At 49.0% G+C, this 21,608-nt stretch overlaps 1 protein-coding gene across 1 annotated transcript; it reads left to right on the top strand.

Annotated features, from left to right (window-relative positions):
• The first annotated feature begins 10,282 nt into the window (after nucleotides 1-10,282).
• Nucleotides 10,283-13,182, top strand: LOC124229595 (glutathione S-transferase P). Its single transcript, XM_046644898.1, has 7 exons — nucleotides 10,283-10,405; nucleotides 10,738-10,773; nucleotides 11,021-11,127; nucleotides 11,227-11,314; nucleotides 11,688-11,791; nucleotides 12,657-12,764; nucleotides 12,923-13,182. Coding segments are annotated over exons 1-7 (633 nt in total). The 5' UTR covers nucleotides 10,283-10,404; the 3' UTR covers nucleotides 13,112-13,182.
• The last annotated feature ends 8,426 nt before the right edge of the window (nucleotides 13,183-21,608 follow it).

Raw genomic sequence — 21,608 nt, 5'->3', positions numbered from 1 at the left:
AAAAGATGGGAGGGGGACAGAGACCTGGGGTTGCGGCAGGGGGTGGGAGATGGGGGCGCCATGGCCACCCCCACCCCCATTTTAATAGTGCAGGCCCAGGTCCCAACCTCCATGGGAAGACCCTGAGCTCTGGCTGTCCCTCTCAGGCCCTGGAGAGCCCAGAGGAGGAGGCCTCTGTGCTGCCTGGTGAGACTCCAGTCCCTGAGGGGAGGGGAGGTTATATGGGTGTGTGTGATAGTGAGTGTGCGAAAGGGTGGTGTGAGTGTTGGTGTGAGGGTGGGTGTGGATGTGTGAGTGTGTCCAGAGACGGGGGAGTGTCATCTCTGAGAAGGCTGTGGACTTTGCCACAAGGAGAGAATGTAGCAATGATACTGGCCCTGATATCAGGCTCCCTGCATTAAACCCAGCATATATGGGTTAAAACCAAAACACTCTTTCCCTGCTTACTCCCGGGCTTCCTGGCTCCAGAATCCACTATCCTCCCTGGAGACAAATGGCGAAGGATAACCACCTGGATTTGTTATCTCCTCCCTGCAAGGAGCTACAGGCTGGTGGGAAAGCTGCTGACCAGCAAGGTCATGGGCTCCCTCCTCTCTGCAATAGTCTCAAGGCCAAACAGGCTGGTGGGAAAGCTCCGACCAGCAAGGCCATGTACTCTCCCTCCCCTACCTAAAACCCCAAATAAAAACCCTTCCATTTAGCTTTTTGGGGAGCTTGGGATTTCAGTGTTAACTGCCCTCTCTCCTTGCTCAGCGCTGTGCAAAAACAAAATTCCTACTTTCTTCCACTACACCCAGTGTCAGAGATTGGCTTGCTGTGCAACGGGTGAGCCAACTCACTTCAGGTTCAATATCAATTTGGTGACCCAGATGGGACAATGTTCCAGGTGGACGTCTCGCCTGTGGCACACCGGCCTCTGCCTGAAGGCCTCTCTTGGAAGCTGTCCTGCAGCTGCCTGAGCCCCTTGTCTCAGAGACAGCCCCAAGCGACAGGCTGCTAAACAGACGTCGTTGGTCCACGGTGCTTTTGCTTTGGTGGTGGAAGAAACTAGGTTCAGGACGTAGGAAGATGCCTCTTGTAAGTAGCTGGTAGTTTTTGTTTTTGTCCTATTGTTAACCTTTTCCAACTGGCTGGAAATAATGGGCACCTGGCAGCCCTCTGGGCTCCGTTTGTTTTAAAGTTGTGACACCTCAGGCAGATTGGGTAAGTCCCCTGGGTGTGCACACCGAGGTCCCTTGTCCTTGCTCATTGGGAAGATCTGCATAGCTGATCTTCATTTGTTGGGCGCCCCCCGAGCGTAGCACACGGACTAAGCAGGGACTGGAAGCACTTTTTTTGGTTTTGGTTTTGGTTTTAGCTTCCAGTTGTGGCTGAGGGTTTTTGGGAAAGCGCGCTTGTTTGGTATTTGTTGTTGTTTGTCTGTTTGTGTTTCCTTTTAAAAGTGTTAACATGGGAGGTGCCGCACCTAAGAACCCCTTGGGAAAAGCGGTGGCTGATGGTCGACCTATAGCTATAAGCCAATGTCTGAAGAGGGATGATTTTCTTTTGTAACACCACGTGGCCACAATATTCTTTAGACTCCGGAGGAAAAAAAAAAAAAAGGCCAAACAACGGATCCTTAAATCTGGAAAATTTTCAGAGAGCTCTCATGATAAACAGTTGTTTTATTGGTTCCTATGAAAAGACCAAGTTAAAAGGAAAATACAATGACTAGTCTTAAAAACTTAACCAAATTTGGGGGTCTCAGCTTCTTCTCCTGGTCTTATAGATGCCAATGAAAATATTAAGTTAACAAAGAGAAATCAGAAAGGGAAGAGTCACAGGACTCAGGCCAACAGAATGAAAATCTTTAGCTAGTTATTAAAAGAAAAATGGGGTAAATGGAACAGCCACGAATAAAGGTAAAACAAGGTTTTAATAAAACCCTGCCTAAGGTTGTACGGCTAAAGGGACTGTCCCCATTGGCTCCTCAACATTAAAGGACATCAGACAAACCTGTTCTATTCACCCCAGTTTGAAAAATTTTAAAAGGTCAGGAGGCAGAAATCAGATTGAGAAACCTAATCAGCAATTGTTTGAGGCAACAGTTAGGCTGCTAAAGTTAGTAAAACTACACAAATTAAAGTGTTTAAGCTAATATTATACAAAGAGGTTGTCAACTTTGCTTGGATGTTTGCTTTGGGAATAAATGTGACCTTCAACTGGGAATGCTTCCCCTATGCAACAATGTAATACCGAAACTTGTTAATGGAATTCTAATATGTTATAATTAGAATTATTAGAGTTGGGAAAATTAAGATAAAGGTTTGTAAAAATTGGTATATTTAAATGGGCTTTATGCAAAATAATTATGTCTCTTTTGTCTGATTGTCTTATAGATTATGTCATGGGGATAAACATTGTGTCTCACTGGGGAATGTTTCCCCTGCCTGATATTGTAAGAGCATAGAAATCTACCTTTCAGATATTGTTAATTAAACATGCTAAAGGAGATCTCACTTTAAAAAGGCCCAAATGGGCCCATTTTAGTTCACCAAAACTGATGTATGCAACTGGAAAAAGCCAGCTACAACAACAGGAAGCCTATTTTAATCTTTTGAAGCTTCTAAATAAAATCAGAAATACCTTACTGCCTCTTTAAGAGAAAATAAGTAAATAATTAAACATGCCAGCAGCCAAAGCCAAATTGGCTGCTTTTCTCTACTTTCTTGCTGAGCTTCCCAGCAAGCTGAGCTTCACTTCAACTCCCTTGAAATTCCTGATGTGAAATTAAGCAAGTAAAAATAAGTAAACATTTGAGACAACTTAAAATTGTAATGGCCATTCTGGGAAACCTCTGTTTCAGAAAAGAGAGGATTCAAAATCTTTCATAATGAAATGCAGTCTTTGATTGATATGCCAAAACTTCTAAAACACAGTTACTTAACATGATATGAAATGATCTTTGGTAAAGGAAAGCCTGTTTAAGTTTGCTGGTTTGATTTAAAATAGACGTGTCCTCAGGCTTATCAGCACTGGATATGATGGAGACGTCCAGCCTGGGTTTACTGGTCAAATGAGCTCACGTCCTCTCTGCTAGAAAATGTATCAGCGAAACTAACAACTCAGTATAAGAGCTGGATTGTGTTTGATGTCTCATGAGGTTTTTGTAGATGATATAAATATAATTGCTAAAGACAGGTAAACTAAATAAATGTAAAAGGATAAAGGCTTTTGGGGGCCGGCCCTGTGGCTGAGTGGTTAAGTTCGCATGCTCTGCTTCAGCGGCCCAGGTTTCGCTGGTTTGGATCCTGGGCGTGGACATGGCACAGCTCATCAGGCCATGTTGAGGCGGCATCCCACATGCCACAACTAGAAGGACCCACAACTAAAAATATACAACTATCTACTCGGGGGATCTGGGGAGAAAAAGCAAAAAAAAAAGCAATCTGGATCACTTCTACCTTCCTAGCTGACGTGATCCAGGCCTCGTCCTGTTGTTACCTCCTTCAACAGCCAGCATAACATTGGAATAATACGATAATTAACCCAATCAAAATGAGAATTGGGAATATAGTTTTTATAATTTTTCTCCCAAAAATGTCCACTGGCAGAATTTCCCTGGAGGTTTTCCCCAGAATATGCCCTATATAATAGACGTATCCTGTGAAGTCAGAATTAATAGGAAGATTTAGAACAGGTTTGTGTAAGGTAGATTTTAGACTCTGGGCTTCAGAGATGTACATGAGTATTTGACTTATGGGCACAGCATTTGTTGGACCCAAAGTGGCAACCTTTTTCCATGACCAATAGTTAGTATCTAAGAATTGGGGCACCTTGGAAAGACAATGTTGTGGCAAGAGTGAGTCCAGCAAGAAACAAAAATAATGCATATTGTCCCTTAATTACTGGCTTGGTCCAGACTCGTGGGAGAGCTGTCCACATCAGCTGTCGGCTGCTTTCCATCCTGGTCTCGTCAGCATAGTTTCAGTCATAAATCTGAAACCCGCTCTGGGGACCAGTCCGGAGTAGGCGCCCTTTTTAAGTGAGAAATATGGATCCAAGAGTCAATTCCCTGTAATTTAGCTGCACAGGAATTAGTCAAAAGGTCCTTTCCACTTGGGCTGCAAACAGTTTTTCAAATAGTGACGTTTCCAATACACGTAGTCACCAGGCTGTATATTGTGAGTCCGTATGGCTTCCGCCATGGGTAAATTTGCGTCATATGCATCAGCAACCAATTTCGAGCGTTCCTTTAATAGTTTGATTCAGATTTTACAAGAGTGAAGTGTGTCATCTTTTAGTAATGAAGGTTCATATAATCCTTCATCTAGATGCATAGATCTCCCAGGAATAACCTCCCATGTAGACAATTGTATTTCCCAAAGAGTGTTGATCTTAGGTTAAGCAATACCAGTGGAAGGGCTTTAGGCCGTGGTAAAGAAAAGGCTTCTGGGAGCTTGGCCAATTGGGTGTTAATGACGCCATTGGTTCGTTCCGTTAGGCCTGACGATTGCAGGTGGTAGCTGCAGTGAAGATGCGGCCCATTAGGCCAGAAATTTACAAATTTCCTCCATAACTTGTCCAGTGAAATGAGTGCCCGGTCACTGTGTAGTTCTGCCAGAACTCCCCGTTCTGGAATGGTATTTTCCGGTAGTAGTTTACTTACTGATTGAGCCATGGCCCTTCGGCAGGAAATGCTCCAGCTGAACGAGAGAACATGCCAATCATAAGTACATATTGGTACCTTGGGAAGGAGGCATTTGGATAAAATCCATTTGCCAAATTTCAAACGGTCCCACTGGCAAAAGGAAAGCTCCTTTAGAACTATGCAGGGGTCTCCCTGGTTGTTTAGGGAAGACTAAACATTTAGAGCATATTTTCTGTCTTATGGTAAAAGACGGTTTCCTAAAGTAATGTTTTCCCCAAGAGATCATTTTTTCTGAGGCCCGAGGAGTCAAATCGTGAATATACTGTAGAAATGGAAGTTGAGCTTCTAAAGGATGCATTGGGTGTTGATGAGGCCCAATCCACAGGTTCCTGTGCGAATCAAACCACCCCCCACCCCCTTTTGAACAGACCCTCAGCTGAGACAGAGAAGGACAAGGGGCATGTCAAAGTTTGTGGAATCTCCACTTGCGTGGCAACTTCCTCAGCTGCCTGATCTGCTAACTTGTTGTTTGGTTTGGTTACTAAAACGTCCACCTTGGAGCAACCTTGTACTTTTGTTATTGTCAATTTCTTAGAGAGTAAAATGGCTTTTAACAAGGACGCTACTTTTTTTTTCCCCATTTTTAATACGTTGTCCGGTAGAGGTTTAAAAAGACCCTTTTTTAGAGCATCCCCAAATTGTGGGCTATTCCAAATGGGTATCTATCGTCAGTAAAAAAAGTCTACGGTTTCCTTTAGCCAAACAAGAGGCTCTAGTCAGGGCAACAAGTTCAGCCTGTTGTGCCGAATGGGGGTCAGGGGAGGGAGCACGCTCAAGAATGGAGATGGGAGAAACCACAGCATGTCGGGCTTCATATTCCCGGTAGGTCCTCGCAAGGATGAGCCATCTGTGAATAATATGAGGTCAACATTAGTTATAGGACTTTCACGTAAATCATCGCTAGGGGTCAAAAGCTGATCAAAATTAAATTAACAAAATTAAAAATTAAAGTTAATTTTGTATAGTCATGATCAGATTTCATTGATTTGGCATCACCTGGGAGCGAGGGGGCAGGATTTAACCTGTTACAGCTAAGTAAAGTTACATCAGGAGAAAACAAAGCAATTTCATAAGAAGTTAATGGACCTGCAGAATAACGTTGAGTGTCATGAGGATTTACCAGGGCTTTAACTGAATGAGGAGCATAAATAGTTAAAGGAGACTCCATTGCCATTTCTTTAGTGGCTTTGCACAGGAGAGCTGTCACTGAAATAGCCCTCACACACGATGGAAGTCCTTTTGCTACTAAGGTTAATTGCTGACTATAATATCTTATAGGTCAACGCTGATCGCAGACTTTACTGACGATAGATACCCATTTGGAATAGCCCACAATTTGGGGATGCTCTAAAAAAGGGTTTTTTAAACCTCTACCGGACAACGTATTAAAAATGGCATTTCCTTTATCTTTGTGTACAAAGAGAAGATGGCAACTTGAGATTAGGGGGACCTAAAGCTGGGCCCTCGCCAAGATGGACTTTAAGGGGTTTATGGCTTTTTCTCCTTCTGGTGTCCATTTCATCAAGTCAGACGGTCAGATTTAAGTCATATATATACATAAAAAGCTGAGCTATGAGTGAAAAATTAGGCACCCAGTTCCTGCACTAACTAGTCAGTTTTTTTAAAAGCCCCCCTCAATTGTTTTCGCTACCAGTTTATAAACCTATGAGTTTCTCCATTATAGTCCTGTAATTTTTTAACTTAGTTCAGTTTTACGACCTGAACGTTTACCAGAGACCTGTATTTCATAGTAAGTGCCAGAGTCCTTTTCATGAATTTCTCTGAAGATGAAACATATTTGCAAAAGCAGCAGAGTAAAACAATAATTATCTATAGATGACAAAAGACTTACAAATGGCAATTGACAAATAAACTTGGTTACTTCTGTGACATACCACATTTTCAGATAATAACTAGACTTATGACTGATAACCAGGACGAATGAGAATTTTAGGAATGTTATATAATATTTAAAACACTTATATTAGTAACATTTACTTATGTAATATAACCTTTTTATCAAGAGCACACCAAAAATTCAAGAAGATTATCCTTTTAAGAGAGAGAAAGCCAAATTCTGATTTTGCCCCAGCTTACTTTTGATATTGAAATTTATTCACATAATTGAATTCATTTTAATCTTAGCCGACTTGACCATGCACAAAACTCTTTCTTAGGGATTTTACTTCCACAAACTTTCTGTCACTTGCTTTTTACATTTAGAATTTGTCCCATTCCTCCTTTCCTTTTCTTCCCCCAGCACTTTGGGACAAATTTGTCTTTCTTAACAGAACAAATAAAAATATCTCCATTCTTATACCTTCTTTACTGAAACATACACCTTACTTTTCTTGTATACAGACTTTCTAGAAACATGTACTTTCCCATAGAAAATTTCCCAGTGTGGCAGAAAACATGTTCATCAATAAACCCAAGGATCTTCCAGTTCCTCTGAAATAAGGAGCCAAAGGCAGACAAATCTATGCCTAGTAATTAATTTTAACTTTTTATCTTATGTGGAAATGACCTAGACACTCAACAAATTTTTATCATTCAACTTAATTTAGCAAAACTCTAAGGTTTCAAATCATCAAAAGGTTTTGAAGGTATATTAAATACACACACCATAACACGTAATTATTGTTAAAAAGTTCACCCCCCAATTTTTTATCCTTTTCACACCCCTTTAATCTACTTGTTCCCAATAATTATATTTAGATTGCCTACAAAAACCTCATGAGACATTAGACAAAATCAGCTATTACTCTAAGTTATTTTTTACTGACAAATTTTGTTGACAGAGGTAACATGTTTGCACTATAGCCAATGTTGCTAATTCTGAAAACATGTCTATTTCAATTAAACCAACAACTGAAACAAACTTTCATTTACCAAAGATCATTTTATATCTTGTTAACTTGAAAGACATTTGGGTTAATATCTATTACATTTAGAAATGATTTATATAAGTGCTTACCTCAAGCCGATACACAGAGCTCCTTCAGAAATTTTACCACTGGAGGCAGACAAGCATAGGGACTTCCAACACAGACACACAGACAGACACGAACAGAGATCTTCAAAATTTTAGCCATGGCTCAGGTACAAAACTCAAAAAAATAGCTGCATCCAAATTGTTTTTCTGGCAGATGAATTAAATTAAGTTTCTTTGCTCAGATGGCTAAAAACTTTTACTAAAGATTCTTTTCTTTTTTTTCTTTTAGGATCTTTTTTAGAGCAGTTTTTGCAAGCGTTTCACCTTTTAGAAGCTTCTGCATAACAATCAAAGAATGCACTCGGTTGTTTCTGAGAGGTTTTGAATTGCCTCTTTTAAGGGTGACCTTTAAGGTGGGCTTGTCTGAAACAAAAATTCCACGTAAAATTGGCTGGAGTACTAGCTGGCGGCCAGCTGCCACATGTCCCACAGCTACCTGGTTTTGATGTTTTGTTTCCCATTCTGGTTCAGCAAGTCAAACTAGTGATTTCGAGTGTGGATCAGAAGCGTGCTGCTTATGGGCATGGCTCCTCTAAATGTCACCAATGAGTCGGTTTTGCCCTCTATGTACCTCGGTTTCTCCTGCTGATTGTCTAACACAATCGTAGGGGCTCAGACACTGGTGATCAACCTTACGGTGCGTCCCTGAGCGAGCCAAATTATTTCGTTATGTGATTTGGAGTTCCCCATGGGACCACTATGCATCTTGAGAATTGATCTCAGACACCACCGCTTGGCTCCTGGTCACCTGGAGACCCAATTGGATAGTTTTGATTTGAGCAAGTTGGACCAGTTTCTGATTCTCTAGAGAGCCAATAGGGGAAAACTCTGACATCAGCCACCAACCATCCTCTCTTTTATTTGCCTTGGCTCAAAAGGCCAGAAAACCTGAGCGCCAAGTTTGTAATTCCCTGCTCTGCAAACAGAGCGTGACCTGTCCCACTTGGACAGGTTTATTCAATATAAACAATTCAGTATAAGCAGTTACCGAATAAACTCAAGGACCTTTAAGCATTAATTGGGAGACCCCAGACCCAGGAAAGACAGGCTGCAGCGGCTGGAGCTCTGCGGAGCCAGTGGGCGCAAAGGGCCCTGCTGGTACCACGGCGCCGGGTCCTCTCCATGCTCTGGGAGGTCTCAGACAGTCTCTCTGGGTCCCTTTGTGCTTACCAATCTGTCGACTTAAAGAGTCTAGGTGATATTAGTGAACAGGTTTATTCCCTAATCAGCGAGAGGAGTTTGAGCCCCGGGAACAGCCCACAGGGCGCTCTGCTGGAGCTGCTCCGAGCTGCGTGAGGTGAATTGGGTCTCTTTCACAAACAGTGCACGTGCAGGGAAGAGGAAAAGAGAAAAACTTACAATTAGATTTCAAAAAAAAAGGGATAGAGTCTGTCTGGGCTTTTCTCTAGATTCTCCACTGAAGGTAACACAAACAAGAATTCCTTGGCTACACATCAAACAAGTTCAGAGATGCTGACCTGATCTGTGTGTGGAGGGGAGGCGAGGACAAGGGTTGTTAATTATTCCCTCCATCTCTAAGAAATGCAGTTAGGAAACGTGACAGCGAGCTACCCTTTTTTCCTGCTGTGGATCTGTCCAGCTGGCCTCTTTGGCGATGAGGTGTGGTGTTCAAGGCCATTGGACACAGGCTGACAACAGCCCGCATGGATGCTTCACAGCGCAGCCTGGATTTTACTGGGCTGGCTTAAAGCCTACGCAGTTTGCTTGTTAGATTTGCCTGTTAGACCAGGGAGAGGGGTCCCCAAAATCTGTCCAGAGGGAGTAGGGCCTGAACTTCTTGAAAGGGGTCCCAAGGCAGACAGACGGGGTTAAACAGCACCGAAGCTCGTCCCGGAACACTTTGCAATTGTCCTCAACTCTGATGCACTGAGGGACACAGTTCTGTTTGGCACTATTGTGCCAGAAACGCCCAAGGCTCCCTAACATTACTTTTGAAAAGGGAGTGTCTGGTGTCCCTTTGTCCAGATAGGTTTAAAACCCCTATGGTTCTCCCTGTCATTTTTACAGTGACCTTCTGCATATGACAAGTGGCACCCATTTCCACTTAAAGTGAAACGAAAGTGGAACAGGTTCCATTTTAAAATAAGCGAATTTGAGTCGAAGAAGTGAGGTAATTTAGAGAAAAATGATAAGCGTTGGACCATGACCATGACCATGACAAGAACGCAGAAGGTGGCATCTACAGGCCTGATGGGTATGAGAAGCCCACTGGGAGTGTGAGTTTGCACTTGTGTGTATCCGTGTGAAGGGCAGAAGGGTGTGTCCATCTTTGTACAGCGTCTACTGTGTCCTTTGTCTGGGGGAACAAGTGTTTGCATGCAAGGGTTTTGGGCCTCTGAGGTCTGCTACTCAACCATGGAAATAGGCTGGAGTGGGCGTATCCTAAGGCTTCTGGAACATTCTGGAACCTCGACCCCAACCTTTGCCGCGAGTCCACCAGCCCCAGGGGCATGTTGGGCAAACCCTCTACCGGCGCAGGGAGGGGCGCAGCTGGCTTAGGGGGGCTCCGCCGCGGGGATGATGGGGCCGGGTGGCAGGCGGAGGAGGTTGCGAGGCGGCTAGAGCCAACGCGGTGACTCAGCACTGGGGGCGGAGCGGGGCGTGCGGGGCGGGACCACCCTTATAAGCCTCCAGGCAGCAGGCTTGAAGTTCCGCTGCCGCCGCCGCCGCCGCCTGAGCCGCTGTCTACACTGCAACGAGTGAGTCCGCGCCACAGGGCCTCCGAGGGGGTCCCAGGAGGCTCGGAGCGCTCCCAGCGCCTGGCTGGGACCTCCAGCACCGGGCCAGGGCTCCTCGGAGGCCTTGCCCCGCTCACCCCTCCCAGCGCCGGGACGGGGATCCGCAGGACCCATGACGCCACCAGCGCAGGGTTGGGGTTCTGGGCGGGGCCCGGGGCCCCCAGCGCAGAGACTCGCTCCTCGGGGGCCCGGAGCGCCCAGAGCAGGGAAGGGGACCCCGGAGGACAAGTGGGTGCATCTCTCCCATGATGCCCTTTTCCCAGACTCTAACAGACCTCTCTTTGTCTCTCTAGTGCCGCCCTACACCATCGTCTACTTCTCCGTTCGAGGTAGGGGCCCCTACTGGGAAGGAGGCGGCAGGGCTTGAGGGCTGCAGCCCACGCCCCTCGCCCCCCTGAGGGAGACCCCAACCCCCGCTTATCCCTCCATCACACGGCTACTAGTCCGGGCCACCTTCCCTGTATCTCTGAGCTCCTGAGGCTCGGGTATCCAAGCTGGTGGCCATGGCCCGTCCCCTCCCTAGGAGGCTGTGAGATCAGGGGAGGAGTCCCCACACCCCTGTCTCCCCTCCCCCAGGGCGCTGTGAGGCCATGCGCATGCTGCTGGCTGACCAGGGCCAGAGCTGGAAGGAGGAGGTGGTGACCGTGGACACCTGGATGCAGGGCCCACTCAAGGCCTCCTGTGTGAGTGACTGTGCCCACGCGAGAGTAAGGGGCTGCACTTGGAGGGGGCAAAACTTGGGTGGCAGGCAGCCGAGCTCACTGAACTGTGGTACCTCCCAGCTGTACGGGCAGCTCCCCAAGTTCCAGGACGGAGACCTCACCCTGTACCAGTCCAATGCCATCCTGAGACACCTGGGCCGCTCCCTCGGTGAGTCCTAAGGTCACAGGCGCCCCAGCCCAGGGCAGTGGTGGGTGGGCCTTCCCAGTGTTTCTGAGTATCTGCTCAGTGCCCCAGCCTTTTGAGCCTCTTCCGTTGAAATCAAGCTGCCCGGCAACCCTGTGGGGTGGTGATTAAATAACTTTTCCGAGGTCAGGCCCAGGTCTGCCTGCAATCCTTGCTCTATACCAGGCTGCCTCTCACTGAGTCCTGAGCACCTTCTGTGGGTCAGGACTGTCCCTTCCTTCCATCCACATCCTCCTTCCTGCCTGTGGCCTGCAGGCAGCCACATGGCGTGTCAGTGGATCAGCTGAGAGTTTTGTATCAGGCGCCCAGTCATGCTGTCTGCTCTCCCGACCCCCAGGGCTGTATGGGAAGGACCAGCGGGAGGCGGCGCTGGTGGACATGGTGAATGACGGCGTGGAGGACCTCCGCTGCAAATACGTGACTCTCATCTACACCAACTATGTGAGCGCGGGCACAGGGACAAACACAGAAAGGGGCTTCGTGTCCTCTCACCCCCCCACCCCTCCCGTGGCTCCAGCTGACCCCTCCCTCGGTCAGGGTACCTGGGCTGGGTCCGGCTCTGTGCTGGGGACCAGGAGCCATTATGGACAAGACACAACCCTCAGCCTCACTGCCTGGGCGATGGACCCAGTCAAGTCCCGGGCACTGGCAGAATAGTGCAAGGACAGGAGACATGGAGGCAGAGGGGTCCTGACCCCCTCAGCTGGGGGAGGTCAGGAGGGCCTCCTGGGGGCAGGTGTAGGAGGATTTCTATCAAACTTTTTGTAGGGGGTGCTGGCATTTTCAGGTGCACAAAATATGCAGATAACGGAGCGCATTCGGGGACTTGGGACCAATTTAGCAGAGACAGGGTGTGTACACACACGCACGTGAGAGAGAGGGAGAGTCGCGAGATGGCGCTGGAGGGGCAGTGGGCCCAGGGCCTGAAGGCCTTGAACTAGCTGGCTTGGACGCTGTCCTGACGGTGGTGGGGAGCCATCGAGGAGTCTAAGCAGGGCGGTGTCCAAACTTGAGGTTGAGAAGGACCCTCCAAGGCATTTTCAGTAGTCTGGTGAGAGATCACGGCAGGAAGGGAAAGGTGGGAATGGAGTAGAGAAGAATCAGCGGCTGAAATGGACAGGATGTGGCAGTGGCCTGGGGCAGGGAGTGAGCAGAGGAGTACCCGGGGCTCTGGCCGGGGGGCGGAGGGGAGTGATTCACTGAGATGGGGCAAATAGGAGGGGCTGTCGTGGGGCAGGGACAGGGGCTGGGCTGGGCAGCAGTGTGAGGGGCTGGAGGATGATGGCAAGTGGCATCTTTCTGGCAGGAGGCAGGCAAGGAGGACTATGTGAAAGCACTGCCCGGGCACCTGAAGCCTTTTGAGACCCTGCTGTCCCAGAACCAGGGGGGTCAGGCTTTCATTGTGGGCAACCAGGTGAGCATCTGGCCCTGTCCTGCCCCTTCTGAGAGCACGTGAGCCGTGCGTTCAGCAAAGCTGGGCAGACCTGGGGAACGGCTCAGCCTCCCTGTCCCCCGTTCCCCCATCCTCTGGCCCATTCCCACCCGCTGAGTCCCGGGCCCCCTGCTCTGCAGATCTCTTTCGCCGACTACAACCTGCTGGACTTGCTGCTGATCCACCAGGTTCTGGCCCCCAGCTGCCTGGACTCTTTCCCCCTGCTCTCGGCCTACGTGGCACGCCTCAGCGCCCGCCCCAAGCTCAAGGCATTCCTGGCCTCCCCCGAGCACGTGAACCTGCCCATCAATGGCAATGGGAAACAGTGAGGGCTTGTGGTGCCCTGGGCAGGAGGCAGGGGCTGTCTGCTTCCCTTTCCAATAAAATTTCCAAGAGAGAAGCAGTGCTGTGAGCATCGAGCTTCCTGGGGAGAGGACTCTGAGACCCTCAACCCGCCAGACGTGGGAGGGGCAGGGCAGCGGGCTAGGGTGCTTGAAATCCTAAAACACAATTGGACTGTCTTCTGGGAGCTCTCAACCCGGGCTGTGTTTACTGAGCTCCAGAAACCAGAAGAGAAGAAAAACAAAGAATCAGAACTAACCACGGGTCCCTGTCCTGGAGGTCCCCACAGTCTAGAGAGAGAGAAAAGGCTTACTCAAACATGCTTGCTCTAGTCCCTGGAGGCCACCTGCTAGAGGGCCTCGGTCCAGGACAGCGGGAGCTGAGGGATCCCTGGTGAGGAGGGGTGGGCAGGAGCCGGGTGGCTCGGAGCAGCCCAGGCTGGGCTGGCGGGAGGGCCAGCCACTCTCCGGTTCAGGTGGGGCTCTCTTGGCTTCCTCATGCATCGAGTGCATACGAGCAACACTGGACGATCCAGGTGGCTCTCCTGCCACCTCTCAGCATCCGGGTTGCTAAAGGATGGAGGCTGGTAAAGAGAACAACCCAGCGTGGGTGAGCTGGCAGTGGCATGTCCACAGTGGTGAGAGGCCCAGGCAAAGCAGCGGCATTGAGGTGCGAGCAGGTCATGACCCATCCCAGGGCCGGCCTAAGGGGAGGAGCCATGGGAGACCCCCGTGGTACAGCCTGGAGGAGCAGACACCTCTGGGGAGCACTGCCCAGCGTCAGAGCCTCCTGCCCCCAGCCCAAAGGGGGACCCCCCCGCCATGTAGGGGAGCCCCTCAGGAAGTCAACCTCATTCCTGAGAGAACTCATAGTAGGTTGAGACCTCTAGGAAATGTCACTCGAGGGCCGGGGGGAGGCGTGTGTGTTATGGCCTGCATGCCACAGGGTGGGTGGGTTGGCAAAGGAATTCCTGCACCCATCCCATATCTTTGAGGCCCCACTTTGGGGCCATCCGTGGCGTCAAAGCAATCATGGCTGGAGCACCGTCAGGGAGCCCTGGTGCGCAGAGCAGCTGGGAGCCGTCCAGGTGCTCCCTGGGGAAATGGGTTAGAGGCTGGGGCAGCCATTGCCGGTGGGAGGACTTTGGATTGAGAAAGTGGATCGAAGCTGAAAAGGCTCATATCCTTGAACTACCCACTTGCAAATGTGTGTTTTGGTTTTTTGTCATTATTTGCACTTGCAAATAATGATAACAGTAATTGCTAATGCTTACGGAGGAGCTGCTCCACGCCAGGTGTTAGGCTCCATGTGTTTGTGTGTTACCTGCCTTATGGTCAGTACTCAAGTCCCGTGGGTGGGCATTCCTCCTCTTATCCCTATTTACGGATGAGGAAACCGAGTCACTGAAGGGTTTAAGTAATTTGCTGATGTGTGAATTGAGGCACGAACAAGGTCATTCATCATGTCATTGTTTGCCATCACAACAGATTGCAAATGGCATAAATGACCATTGGCAGGAGACTGGCTAAGCACATTAAATGCACACACACAATGGATTTTGCTGCTGTGATAAAGGACAAGGGGGCCTGGATCAGGCTTTTTTGGAGCACAAGGCACTGGGGCAACTGAGCACAGCCCTATTTTGCAAGGACTTTTTTCTGCTGTTCAGCGGTGACGTGGAAAAATGGCAGTTCCCTGTCCCCCTTGCAGTCGGCAGGGGCGGTAGGACATGTTCTGGTCTGGGTTGAGGGGGTGAAGCACTTCAGGACGGAGCGTGTCACTGCCAGTGCAGGAGACCCCGGCACTCTCCTCCCTCTGCCGCCACACCCCGTGATGGATGGTGGAGGCTCCGGCACCCTGGTCCCCAAGTGAGGATGACATGGAGCAGAGCCCCTGCTAACGTGTGAGGTTGAGGTTTTACACTGCTGGCAATTTAGAGTTGTTTGTTACTGCAGCATAAGCTGACCTATCCTGTCTGATCTGTCCTTTGTTCCAGCTCAGGCCGAGGGAATCCAGTCACCTCCCACTTTGTCCTGCCTCTGAAGGTGACCAGGGAAGGGGATGAGAGAGAGGGCTATGACTTTGGGGTATTCTCCCCACCCCAAGACTAGGCCCCTCCTGCTCCTTGAGACCAGGCCCTGAGAGTTGTCAGTGATGGGGAACCAAGAAAATTGCTTCACTGGGGGGTGGAGGAAGATAGCAAGCCCAGCCTTCTCAGCATGGACATTTGGCTACTGAGCTGGAGAAAGTGAAACAGATGAATGGGGTCCTATCCAAGGACTGTGGGCACAACTGGTGTTGCTCCTGGGGACAGCACCTGGGCCTGGAGACCCTGGATGGGTGACTCTGGCCACTGGGGAGAGCAAAGGATGGTACCAGAGCTAGACGGGGCCTGCTCCTTCTGGCCCGGGAGTAAATTGCGGATGCGCACTTTGTCCACTGCATCCCAAAGGCCCTGCCCCCATGGACCGCTGAAGATTTTGGTCTGCCTCCATCTTTTTCCCATGTATTCCTGCATCATCTCTTTTGGAAACTCCGATTGCTTCATAGGTGGTTCCAGCTGCCCTCTGTGAAAGTAAAGGAACACCAGCAAATGCGAGTGAGCATCGACGTTGACTCAGAGCTTGCCACAGCAAGGGAGTCCGCCACCGTCACTTGAGTCAGCAGAGACAAAGGCAGCCCTCAAGGGAGGGCTCTATCGGAGAAAAAGGGAGGCTTCTGATGGGCCCCAGTTGCAGGCTGTTGGCCTGGGGAAGCTGTGGACGGGCTAACTAGAAGTGGGGCATCCTGTGTCATTGCTTGGGGAGCAAATTGGGCTCTCTCTGGTTGGTCCTAAATTGGAAAAAGGGATAAAAGTTAAGGAAGCTGTCACTAATCAGGTCCTGGATGTCCGGGGTGACTGTCAGAAAGGTGATTGTCTGGCTTCCTCTTGATTGATTGTTCCTGGAGATAGCAGTCTCACTTCCTACGAGTCTGACTGACAGCAGGCCAGCTTCCTGGCTGATTCTTGTAGATAAGAAGTTTCTTGGGCAAGTGGCTGCAGGTTGTGAGGCAGAGTTCTGTTGTCATACATGGTCCGGCCACTGTGGGTTTGTGGATTCAGTCTCACCTCTCTGGAGACGCGAGACCCCAGCCATGCCAACGGAAAGCTTTCTCCTCAGACATGTGAAACTCCAGTCGAGTAAGATGTTGCAAGGAGAAAGCAGGAGCCCACTTTCTAGGAACAGCTCCTGCCTCATTTCTGGCCCCTGAGGGACACGGGACACCTGAGCATGGAGCACCAGAGTACCAGTCTGAGTCACCCATCAGAACACCAAGATATAGAGACGGCGTGCCAAATGACGCTGTCCTAGAGGTTACCGTGGGACCTGCTTGAGCAGGCCCCGAGGCCCCGGGAAGCGGCAGGAGCCTGTGACTCACGTCGACAGTACACCCACACCTGCCACACCTTGGCCTCCAGGGCCCTGGGGACTAACCCCAAGAACTTGGCTTCCCCAGGGCTCTGCACAGCACCACCAGCTAGCTCCAGCCAGGGTGGGCAGCCCCAGAGGACCCTGGAAAAGGATGCTCTTCCCAGACTGAGCTTCAAGTGGTGTCTCTCTGTCAACTTTGCCAGGAAAGAGAGAAGGCCAAGGTCGACATCCTCAGTTCTGGGCAGAGGCTCGTGTTCAGGAACCAGGAGGAGGCAAGACTAGGGGATTGGTGTTGGGGTTGTGGGTGATTAGGTTTAAGGGAGGACCTTGGGGGTGGCCCATGCTTGTCCTGTGGAAATGCTCACCCAGAAGACCCTGTGGCAGAAAAAGGCTGCAAAAAATTGGGGTGTTGACCCCCAGGAGGCTGTCTCTGAGTCCTCCTTCCCCAGCCGACCCAGTGCCTACTCAGTGGGTTTTCAAGCATCTATTGCTACATGACAAACTTGGCGACGTCAGTCTCCACCAGGAATTCAGGCAGGGCACAGCAGGCCTGGCCTGTGAGCCAGGCTCCTTCACGTGGCCACATTCAGTGGACGGGGCTGGGCAGCCTGCAGGCCAGCAGGAGAATCTGCGTGCTCGACCCTGAGACCCGCACCGGCCCTCCAGCCCAGCTTCCTGAGCGTGTGCAGAGGCCCATACCCCAGGTGGGGGGCTGGGGGAGTCCTCTGGGAGAAGTGGAAACTGACATGGGGAGCCCCAATGCCAGGGTATCTGTCTAGTGAACTTTCCATGAAGTTTACAAGCCCCTGTGTCGCCCAGAACTTTCATCGGCTTTCCTGCTCACTCCTAACACGACAAATATGAACAGACAGCAATTATTGCCAGGTAGTTGAGAGAAATCACTAACATAAAAGAGAGAGCCAACAATAAACAGGAAAAAAGGACACTCACAGAAGATAGAGACCATGCAAGCCGCATGAGAAAACTTCAAATAAACTTTAATCATTATCTTCAGGGAGGTAACAGAAGGTATTATGTCCAGAAGACAAGAAGGGGGGGGGCTATTAGAATGTTTGGAGAAAAGAGCTCTTGGAAATTAAAAATATGACAGCAGAAATCAAAAATCTCACAAGATAAAGTTGAAAAATACATACGAAAATAGAACAAAAAGATAAAAGCACGGAAAGATAAGAAAAATAGACTATTATTCAAGGAGGTCCAGAGGGAGGGAGAGAGACGAGGGTAGGAAAAAAATAGTAGGGAGAAGATGCTCAAATGAATAATAGAGTAAATTTTCCCAGGACTGAAGATGAGCTTTCAGGTTGAAAGGCATCATGAGTGCCAAGCACATTGAATGAAAAAGGACCAAAGACAGATACAACAGCAGATCATGAAATTCTAGAGCCCCTAGAAAGAAAGTGAAGACCCTGCAGCCTCCTAGAGAGAAAAACAAACCCCACACGTGAGGGTAAGGATCTGGAATCGCATCAGATCTCTTATGGGGATTTTGAGGCCTGTCCTGTGCTCTCCCGTGGAAGCTGGGCAGGACAGCGTGGCCGCCTCCATGAAGAAAACACAGCGGAAGCCACATTATGGGGCTTCCCAGGCTGAGTTAGAAAAGGTCAAGCAGCTTTGCAGTTTCTCTTGAGACACTCACTTCAGTCATCGTGCAAAAGGTCCAGCCACTCTGAGGCTGCCACAGGGAGAGCCCGCATGGAGAGACCAGAGAGGGAGGGAGGGAGGGAGAGAGGGAGAGAGAAGAGAAAGAGGAAGGGAGAGAGGGAGAGGGAAGGAGAGAGAGAGAACGAGATGAAGACACACCTACTCCCAGCGGCCCAGCTCTGGAAGTGACCCTCTTCACTTCTGCCCCATTCAGATGCAGGGGGTTTCTGTGCCCAGGAAGAAGCAATGAGTTTGTGATATCTGCTCAGTCTCTACCATAAACGACAGAACCATGCAGATCCAGGAACTTGGTACGTAAAAGCAGTGGCATCATAAATAAGTTTGAAAAGAAGAGTTATTTAGTATTAGTAAAACTGATTCACTATATTGAGAAAAATTACTGGATCCTTACCTCACACCATATACAACAATCAACTCCAAATAGATCAGTGGTTCTCCACGGGGGGGGGGGGGGGGGGGGGATTTTGTCCCCCAGGTCACATTTGGGGGACAAATGTCTGGAGACATTTTTTGTTGTCACAACTTGTGGGGTGCATCTGGCACTAAAGGATGCTACTAAACATCCTGAATGCCCAGGACAGCTGCCCACAACAGAGCCTGAAATGTCCACACTGACAAGATTGAGAAACCCTGCAACAGGGTTCACCCACGTGTGAAAAAGAAAAACAAAATACTAAAAACAAAAAGTAAGAGTTGTCTTGATGACCTCAGGCTGGGGATGAACTTCTTAAACGAGGTCCCCAGAGAATGAACTTGACTAAATGGAAACTGAGGATTTCTCTTGTACCATGACAGTTAATTGTTTTTCAGGTTATCAGATAGACGATAAACTCAAGAGAAAATATTTGCAATATCTGACAGGGGAAGGGAGGACTTGTGGTTTAAATGTTGGAGCTGGCATTCCCATGAACCTTTCAGAATCCCCGCAAAGCCACAAAGACCATGAAAAACCAAAACACACGCTCCATCTCTCATGAAAGTAGGACATCTGAGGTGGTTACACTTGTGAGCTTGTCCGCACCAGATAACCTCCCCCGACATTCATAAAGCAAAAGCTAGTGGGGAGACAAGGATTTGGGCAGCTGGAATCAACAGATTTCAAACTCTGCAGTAGGAAAACAGAGAAGGCACTGTCCTTTCAATTCCACTTGGGACATTTACTGTAACGACCATATATCATGGCTCAGAGAAAGTTTTAGAATGTTCCGGAGGGAGAGAGAGAAATAGCACAGACAGCAATCTCTCATTATCGGGCAATAAAATGAAAAATGACAAAACCAGGAAACAAACAGATCTTAGCATTTATAGTTATATTTATTAATGGATAATATTTATAGCTATAAATCGCTCTCTTAGAATAATTCATGTCAAAGAAGAAATCAAAACCAAAATTGCAGAAGTTCTAGCAAATTGTGATAAAGGAGCACCGACTGTCAGAAGCAGTGGCCTGCTTGTCTCGATTACCTGGCTTTATAATGAGTCTCGCTAGCTGGCAGGGCAGGTCACTCCGTCTTGTTCTTCTTCAAAATCGGCTTGGCTGTTCTTGGTCTTTTGTTCCTCTGTACACATTTTAGCATCAGCTTTCCCAGTTCCGTGATAAGCCTTGATGGGCTTTTGATTCGAATTTGTGGGGAGTTTATCTATTAATTTGGAGAGACCTGACATCTTTATGATATTGTCACCTCAGCTGCTAAAGGCCCCTGAGGCGCTGGCTGGAGGCAAAGGGAATGAGATCCACGAAGGAGGAAGGAAGCCGCAAATACTGGCTACAGCGTCACGACCCATTGCAGCCCCCTCCACATGTCGCTTGCGGCTCTGAGTTTTGTATATTGGGAGGAAGTTGTCTTTGTGAAGGGCAAGGTTGTCACGGGAGGAAGAGCATGTGACAGAAGACGAACAGCTCAACCTGTTTCTAACAACAAACACTCAGGTTTCTTTCTTTTCGCTGATTTGCAAGATAGAGCCTGGCATTTCTAAACACTAAACCCTTGAAGAATGGGGAAGATGAGGTTCGAATTTCCAAGAGTTTGGGATTAGTCACGGGGTGTTTAAGCTCTTCTTGGTGTCTATCATCCCAAATAGCCATCAAGGGCTACACTGGGCGAAGAAGAAACTAGAGCTTTTGTATTAAGGGACTAAAGGGGTATAGGCGGGATTCCAAGGGATGACTGGGGGATGGGCAAAGGACCAACGTGGAGACACCCTAGGTACCTGGACTTGATCTGCTGGCTGCCTGAATGTGATCTCTGCCAGGGAGGTGCCAGGATGTGTGGACCGAGGGCGCTGTACTGGGACCGGGAGACTGAAGCCTCACAGGTCCTCCCTGATGGAGACTGCGCATGGTTTCCAGTGCTTCAGCACGAGCACAGGCCAAAGACGGACAATGAGACACTGGCAGGCTGACAGGGAGTGGCTCTCACGCCAGGACTAGAGAGCGTGTGAGGGCACCCTGCACTGGACAGCAGGGAGGGAGACGTGGGACGTACGCGTCGTTAATTGTGTTGCTCGCCCCAAATGCGCACCCCTTGTCCTATGTGCGCCTCATCAACCGCGACTGATCAACTTTACTTTCTCGAGTTTAAATGAATGGGGAGGGGGGGGAACCATGGAGATTTCCAGTTTAAGATAGCAGTGTACGACCTGAAATTCAGCCTGTTCTTCTCAAACACATCAAAATCAGAAAGGAAAAAAATGTTAATAATGAAATCTCAGCCACAGAAATGAAAAAGGGAATTCTGTGGAGACTTGAAATAAGCCTCTCCCTGAAAGAAAGAAACAGGAAGAAACTCACAGCCCGGGGTGGGAGCTGAAGCCTTGTGTCTTAGCCAGGAAGCAGGAACACAGCCAGGCTGGTTGCACAGGGCTTGGGGCCAGGTCCTCAGTCTGTACCCAGTGCTGGAGAGCAAAGCTGAGAGACCCCGTGACTGAGGCCAGGTCTCCACCAGCGGCATGAAGCAGGGGGCCAGAAATGCCCTCCTTGCCAGGTCACAAATGGGATCAATCCAGAAGACAGGAGTGCAGAATTGGGGAAGGAAGCAGGACAGCCTGTTTTTTTTTCGTTTGTTTGTGTGTTTCATATTCAGCAGGAGGACAGACATATTAACTAGCTTTTGCTGGAAAAAAGAAACTGAAGTATGACTGTTAAAAATGTAAGTGGAGGGGCTGGCCCAGTGGTGCAGTGGTTAAGTGCACACATTCTGCTTCGGCGGTCCAGGGTTCGCCGGTTCGGATCCTGGGTGTGGACATGGCACCACTTGGTAAGCCATGCTGTGGCAGGCGTCCCACATATAAAATGGAGGAAGATGGCCACAGATATTAGCTCAGGGCCAGTCTTCCTCAGCAAAAAAGAGGAGGATTGGTAGCTGATGTTAGCTCAGGGCTGATCTTC

Source organism: Equus quagga, chromosome 17, assembly GCF_021613505.1.
Source record: "Equus quagga isolate Etosha38 chromosome 17, UCLA_HA_Equagga_1.0, whole genome shotgun sequence".
Lineage (NCBI taxonomy): Eukaryota > Metazoa > Chordata > Mammalia > Perissodactyla > Equidae > Equus > Equus quagga.
Note: the sequence above shows the minus strand (reverse complement) of the source record. Positions and strands in the feature narration are given on the sequence as shown.